Source organism: Drosophila miranda (genome assembly GCF_003369915.1).
Source record: "Drosophila miranda strain MSH22 chromosome Y unlocalized genomic scaffold, D.miranda_PacBio2.1 Contig_Y2_pilon, whole genome shotgun sequence".
In the NCBI taxonomy this organism is placed as follows: domain Eukaryota; kingdom Metazoa; phylum Arthropoda; class Insecta; order Diptera; family Drosophilidae; genus Drosophila; species Drosophila miranda.
The window spans coordinates 2,098,508-2,106,290 of record NW_022881614.1 but is presented as its reverse complement, the minus strand read 5'-3'; the positions used below and the strand labels follow the sequence as shown (position 1 = coordinate 2,106,290).

Sequence of the window (7,783 nt, the reverse complement as noted above, 5' to 3'; positions counted from 1 at the left end):
ATGCCACAAAACATGCAACAAATATTCATGCATAATGCGGCAGCGACTTGAAGGTTTTTCGCTAATGTTTTTCCATAGAAAATAATCGATAGTCACTCGATCTACAGTGCCAAAGAATTCGGGAATTAAACAGTCTTTCCAAGGGCCATTGTAGACGCGCGAGCGAATGAATGAATGAATGAATGTGTGAGTGCACTCACCCCTGCAGCTGCTGCCATTCACACCCTGTCCCAAGCGCCACACAAATCAGAGAAAACCGAAACCAAAATCGAGCCAAAAACAACTGCGAGGGGGTCCCCGCCGCACAGACTCGGAGAATACTCATCAATTTTTAAATTTTATGGCACAAATAGGGAAGGGCGGTGAGCTGGCGCTGGTGCTGGGAGGGGGGCGTGTCGGCACGTTTGCCCACAAATTCTCTTTGTGAAATTAAATGCTACGTGATGGAAAGTTCCGTTTGCTTTCGGCCAGTCTCGATTTCTGCCTCGGCAGTGCAGATTCTTTGGGGGCTAGTTGGGCTCGTGGGGCCTGTGGGGCCTGCTCTCATCACATGCTCGTGTGCTATTCCTGCCGCCCCTTGCTGCATGGCCCCTGCATAATTGGCGGCCATCAAAATTATTAACCAGCAGAAATTGCAGCAAAAACGGAAATGAAATATGTATCTGCATGGCCTGGCAGGCCCGGCCAGGCTCATTAGCGGCGACATCCCAGACACTCCCCCTGTCAGGGCCCCCTCCCCGCCCTCCCCGGCAAGCCCGTCTCGCAATCATTTCCGCCCCATGGCGAAAGTTTTATGAGATTCATAACTTTTTGCCAGCACACTTTTTGTGCCCGTTTTTCTTCGCTTTTTGCTCGTCTCGTTTTTATTGCTTGCTTAATTATGGAGTCACTTTACATTGACACGCTCTCCGGCCGGGACTGGGACTCGGACTCCTGTCGGGGATGCGCCTCCGCCGCGCAGTCCTCGACGGCGATCCACGATGCAAAATAAACAGCAAACAAGTTGGCGCAAGCCGCTTAAAAGTTGCCCAAACGAGGTTCAACTTTATCGTAACCTCCTTTCGGGCCACCACTCCACTTCTGGCAGTCCTTTTTCTGGTTAATTAGCGGCAGAAATGTCCTCTAAATTATTTATTAAGGGACCTGTACGACTACTGGCACTTGTTCCGCCACTGTTTTCGGAATCCATCTTGAATGCGGCTTTCCACCGATATTTTTCTCCTTTGATTTCCAGCATTTCCAGGATAATAGCTGTTTGGCGCCATCGGAGACCGCCCCCGGGGGCTGTGTCTGCTCGGGATCATCAGCAACAATTAAGTAAACACGAAAACGGCCACTGGCACTCGCAATGGGGCGCTAAGTATGCGCCGCGTTGGCCGCAAGTGGCGGCGGTTTGGCTGAAAGCGCGAAATCTTGCAGCTCCTTCCCAGGCCCGGCCACAATGGACCATTAACCGGTAACACTTCCGTTCAGTTGCAGCCTCGACTGCCCCCCCTTCGGGTGTCGCGTCCAGCATTTACAGTTAACCACATTTCCGGATTTGCATCCCAGCAGCTTACGCCCCGGCGTCGCCGTCGCCTCGTGTCCACGACTGAAGAAGAGACAGCAGCGATGTGCAGGGGATTTGTCGTGCTCTGGTGGAGCATTCTTTAAATTATTCAAGCAGGGCTGATACGCCCTGGATACGCTGGAGTGGACAGAAGTCAGTATCTAATGAATAAATCAACGTAACAAAGCAAAAACTCCCCACGTCCGGCAGGACACTAATGAAGTCCTGCTCCGAGCACGTGCCTCGCCATTCGGACGGGCATCTCCCTCTCAATTTCTTTCGGGACAAATCAAATAGGTAGCACATGCGGCAGGGGGCAACAGGGGGGCAACGGTGGGGCAACAGGGGGGGCAACGAGGAAGCTGCCTTCTAATTACGCGCCAATGTTGGCATTGCAGTCGTCAGTTGCTTTTGTCAAGGGGCTCTGAAATATAAAAGATTTACATTTATTCTAACTGTGCTGCTAGTTAGTTTACCAGATTATACACACCTACATGTTTTTAAGCCTCATGCTCTTCGTTTTCCACTTCCATACTCCATTGCAATCCAAAATTATCATCATAATCATCTTCATTCCGACCGTGGTCTTCTAATGGGCTACCTTCGCTTGATAACATTTCCAAAACTTCAGTTGGAAGGTTTATTCTGTTTTGTCTCTGAATACGTCTATCTAGATTTACCGATGAAATAATAGGATCTGATGTATCCATTGCTCGGTGGAACACGTCTGTAAAATTATGCATTCGGCTGCACTTCCGTGCATGATGTAACCGATCAGATTTTTCCGTTTTGTTTGCTCCCTTATTGCACAGTACTGCTCTTTGCTAAGATCCTTGTCGAGAAGCAGGGCTAACGCCCCGTCAGGGGAGATCGGGGGCGGCTTTCCTACTGGGTCCTGCACAGCCTTTCGAACTATTTTGGCCTTCTCTGGGCATACAGAGAGAAGCTTTTAGCACAAAAGCGAGGTCGTGTTTGCCTCGCTTTCGTGCGGCAATGCTTGCCGCTTGAATCAATAAATTGATGTTTCCTTTCTCTGATGTAACAAGATCTGCAGCCTGCCTTCTTTGTGCTCTGCGACCTTTTTTGGTATATAACAATACAGGGCGTCCCACTGACCTTAAGGCTTTTGGGACGGCTACACTTGTTTGTTGATCAAGCCAATCCACATATTTCCGTTGAAACATCTTTATATTTGACCTGCATATTTTCCATTTTGTTGTCAACCGATAGCAAATTTTTTTGCTGGTTTCAACAAATGCTGTGGTCATTTCTTCTGATATGTCACCATTAAGTGCTGATTTTAAAAATTCCAGTACCACATTTTCCTTTTTGCTTTTTTTTACCCTTTTCTGAATGCCATAAGGCAAACAATTCTGCATTTTTGAATGTGAGGTAATGATCTAATAATAAAAATTTAAAGAATTGTGGTGAAAAGTGGCATTTCTTACTATATACATTTCAAAAAGAATTTATTAATCTACAACACACAAAAGGTTTCAGGGTGGGACTAGGTAGGACTCACTTTGTACACCTTTTCAAAAATTAGTTTTTATTACAAGGTGGCACATGTTGAACGACTCACTTTAACCTACAATTACGAAGACATCACAACTACTAGATACAGTTCACAACTCAAAACACGTAATACAAACCCGACTGATTAAGATTCATCAAAAAAATGTAATCAGTTCCTTGCGTTTTTTAACTTTTGAGAGATTTAAAATTGTTCTTAATCCGGCACTTTTTCCCTTCACGTGCTTTTCGATAACAATAGCTGGGTTGAGCAGCTGATTTTGCAGAAGTGGCGCCATCTATCGAAATTTCTGGTACGCAGCTTGGTACGCAACAATGCAAGACCCGATCGTGGACCCGACTTGTCAGAGGTGTGTGTGTGTGTGTGTTTTTTTGGTAGCCCGTTTGACAACTTTCGGCCAAATTTTTCTCTTTTCTCCGCTCGAAAGCTGCTATTGAGCTTAGATGTTCGGTGCAAAGTTCGAAATGCGGCAGATCTGCCAAGAAACATGAATTTAAATCTATTTGTGCACGATCTTTGACATCCACTCGAATGCATTTCTTGGAATATTGTTTCTAAAAGAGCAGCCACAACGCAAATGTACAACAACTTCTCGTTATTCCATTGCATTAGCATCTCTCGACACTTTCTTCTCCATCACATAAGAGTCGTCTGTGTTCTCTGAGAGAGGGAGTGTTTACAGAGAGAGCGATTGCATTCTTCAGTCTCTACTCAAACTTTGACCTGTTGACGCCTTGCCTTTTTCCTTGCTGACTAGTGGGGAAGGGAAGTGTATCCACAGATCTGTAGATCTCTGGTGCAGCAAGCCAGAGATGACGTAAGTGGTTCCGTTTTGCAGTCGTCAGAAAATCAAGCGAAAAATTACAGGTTGTCATATGTAGCTGAGGGAAGTTGAAAAACATGATCCATTGCATACAATTACATACAGACAGGCTAACAGACGATGATTGAGTCGAGGGTTTCTTAATTGCTGAGGTGGGAATAGCTTTTAAATGTATATGCACTGATACTCGTATAGTTATTAAATGTAATTAAAACGTGCACAGCCTATGGTTCCATCTACAAAACACTTTTTCCATCGAGTGTTGAGAATAGTTGAGTGGCTTCCCAGCACTGTTTCCGAACCAAAGTATAATTTGAAACAAATTTAAAGTAGCAAATCCGCAAATACAGTAAATCCCAGCAATTAATTACTGAAGATAAGCCGCGCCACTGACCAGATGGGAAATCTAATCAGAGTAACGGACAGTGCATGGTATCAGCCAGATAAGCAACGCAATTTACCACAGCACTGAATGGGATCAAAGACAGAAAAAGACAAGGCAACACATTTCTGCCTGTCTCTGGATCGTGTCACCCGCCTGCTTCGTTTCCCTTCTGTTTCGGGTAGTAGCTGCTCCAAAGTGAAAGCTCAATTTATTTTAGACAGCAATCTCTGACAAGAGGCCGCCAGGGGGCAACATGCAATCATTAACCATGACTTGACGCCTTTTTTATGGACCTGCAAAGACCTTCAGGGCCTCGCCTGTGACTGCCTGCGGAAATTTGCATTATTTTTGCATATAAATACTACAATATACATACATATAGGGAATGCTGCATTTCTTCGAGTTTCATATGGATTTGTTATGTAGAAATTATATCACGCATTTGTTGAGGGGAAAAACAGAGATTCGTCATTATAAAATCATTTGGCATAACAAAAAATTTGAGATGGCGCGGACTGTAGATCATTAAAAGAAAAAATGCGCTTGGAGTTGGCTAATTGAATGATCAAGTTGCGTGTGCCTTTCGTTGTTTGACGGGGAAAAGGTTTGGCAATACGCTGGGGACAGTTGAGAGGTGATGGGAGATGCCGAATGATATTTCAGTAGAGCTTACAGGAAAAGGCTATGGTCGATCAGTTATGTCTGTCTGTCGACGGCAACAGCCTTCAAGTAATGAATTTAAGCATTACAAAAAAATCTGTATGGAATAAAGTTCCAAAGATCTCATGACTGAATTATGCCTTTAATTCTTCAGTTTCTAAATGCATTCCTTGGCATGTTATTTAATCAAATGACAGGTTTGAGTGCAGCCGAATACAATAGGCAATGTACCATTAGGCTAGAGTCAACTGGGACGCCCACAAATTGGATTTGAACAGTACGAGTATTGGCAGTGACCCGAAAACCGACACCCGGCACCTGCTAACAAATCATTAGCTAGATCATTATTAGAAGAGCCACAATGAGCAGTAACTTAGAACTAGCAACTCACGCGGGAAACAGGTTTTGCCTTGGAATCCAGTCGGAGATGTCCACAGAGTCGCTTGGGGTTTCGTAAGTTTGCCACGACGCGACGACAGCAGCCACTGCCATTTGAATGGGAGATGAGAGAAAGTTTGATGAGAGTTCATTTTAATTTTATGGCATCTGAAAATACATGTAGAGGCAGTTGTTATAGAAATAGAGATTGAAGGAAGAGAGACGATAACGACTGCGACTAACGTGTTCCTACAATTGCTCAGCTCTTCCATCACAGACTTCTATGCGGGGCGCAATGTGTTCATCACGGGCGCCACTGGCTTCGTGGGCGTCACCATTGTGGAGAAGCTGCTGCGCGATGTGCCCAAGGTGGGCAACCTGTATCTGCTGATGCGCGCCAAGAAGGGAAAGAGCGTGGAGGAGAGGCTCGAGGAGCTCAAGAAGAACTCTGTCTTTGATCGCTTCAAGGAGATGCAGCTGGAGTCGCGTCTCACGAAGATCGTCCCCGTTGAGGGTGATGTGGGCTTGGACAACCTGGGAATCTCGCCAAAGGACCGCCAGACGCTGATCGATAATGTAAATGTGGTGTTCCATTCGGCGGCCACCCTGGACTTCTTTCAGTCCCTCAAGGAGACAACCAACATCAATCTGAAGGGAACACGACGAGTGGTGGAACTGTGCCAGCAGCTGAAGCAACTGGATTCGCTGGTCCATGTGTCCAGCGCCTATGTGAACGCCTATCTGACAGAGGTCGAGGAGAAGCTCTATCCTACGCCCGACGATCCCGTGAAGATCATACAGCTGGCCGAAACTCTCAACGACGAGGCGCTAAAGGCACTCGAAAAGAAGTGAGTACCTGATATTGGATTATTTTACAATTGTACGAAAATCTTTTACAGACTGCTCAAGGATCATCCGAATACGTACACTTTCACCAAGCACCTGGCCGAGCACGAGGTGGCCAATGCCGCCAGTAGCTTTCCCTGCGGCATTGTCCGCCCCAGCATGAGTGAGTGACAAACACACGGGGCTCCTACGCTTTTCGGATATAAAAACATATACTTTCAGTCACGGCGGCTTGGAAGGAACCCATTCCTGGGTGGACCATCTCGAAGAACGGCCCCCAGGGCTTCTTTATGGGCGCCTCCAAGGGAGTGCTACGCCGCCTGCCCCTAGATCCGAGCATCATCATGGACTACATTCCCATCGATGTGGTGGTCAATGGCATCATCACCACCGGCTACTATGTCAATGCGCTCAAGGCGAAGAACGCCGGCCGTCCTGCCGAGCTGCAGATCTTCCACCTGACCTCCAGCACGTACAAGCCCTTCCGCTTCGATCTGATGGCGGACAAGATCAACAGCTATCTGCACGACTATCCTTTGAACAGCGCCGTCTGGTACCCTAATCTGCGGCTGGTCAAGAGCCTCTGGGTCTTTCGGCTGAGCGCCATACTGTTCCACTTTGTGCCTGCATTCTTCCTGGATATCGTTACCCGCATCACCGGCGGCCGTCCCATGTGAGTATCACAGAGATCTCTCTTAGAATAAGAGTTTATTTTCCCCTGCTTACAGTTTGATGAGGCTGCACAAGAACGTGTGGAACTCGCTGAACACCCTGGAGCGCTTCATCTTCACGGAATGGCACTTTGACAGCAAGCGTCTACTGGCCCTTTCCAAGTCGATGGACGTGGTGGACAGGAAGAAGTTCGTCATTGACATTGGCGAGCTGACGTGGGACGAGTACTTTTCCAACACCATTCGCGGAGTGCGGCAGTACCTCAGCAAGGAGTTACCCAAGAATCTGGAGAAGGCACGTCGCAAGGATAAAATGTTAGTGATCATATAGCACCCCTATTCTATATTCCATATTCCATCGGGATACTAACGAATCTATTTGACAGTCTTCTCGGTCTGCATGTTGCCCTCCAGCTGCTGTTCTGGTTCGGAATATTCAAGCTGATCGTCTGGATCTCGGGAGTCTCCAGCGCCAAGGCGGCCCTTATCTTGCCCGTCTTCTATTATCTGTTTGGACTGCTCTAGTGCGGCCGTATTTCTAGTTGAGCATTCTCTCAATGTTATTCACGCTAAATACAATTTTTACACAAGGTTGGGTTTTACAAGAAATAAAAATACACAAAAAATAAATAATCGCGCGCAAAAGTTGGTTTTGTGCTTGTTGTTGTCAAGAATATATCGATATTGATATTACAAAAATATCATTTCATATCGTAATAAACATCGGCCAGATCTGTTGACATGAATATATTTTTTATTTTTTATTAATATTAAAGCCTACTTATATCAGCAAAATTTTCCATCGATCGAATCAGGAATGATATTCGAATGGAAACGATATAAACACAAAAACATTTCAATCTATGCAAAATTTTGTAGCAGGCGTTTTTCTGACGACTACTTAGATCAGCAAAGTAAATAGCCGATTAATACTGGA

General features: G+C 45.9%; 1 protein-coding gene across 1 annotated transcript; it reads left to right on the top strand.

The window, feature by feature from the left end:
• Positions 1-5,312: 5,312 nt before the first annotated feature.
• LOC117192883 (putative fatty acyl-CoA reductase CG8306) lies at positions 5,313-7,479 on the top strand. Its single transcript, XM_033397629.1, has 6 exons — positions 5,313-5,319; positions 5,475-6,177; positions 6,229-6,338; positions 6,398-6,848; positions 6,904-7,161; positions 7,233-7,479. Exons 1-6 carry the CDS (start codon positions 5,313-5,315, stop codon positions 7,369-7,371), a joined length of 1,668 nt encoding a protein of 555 aa, XP_033253520.1. The 3' UTR covers positions 7,372-7,479.
• The last annotated feature ends 304 nt before the right edge of the window (positions 7,480-7,783 follow it).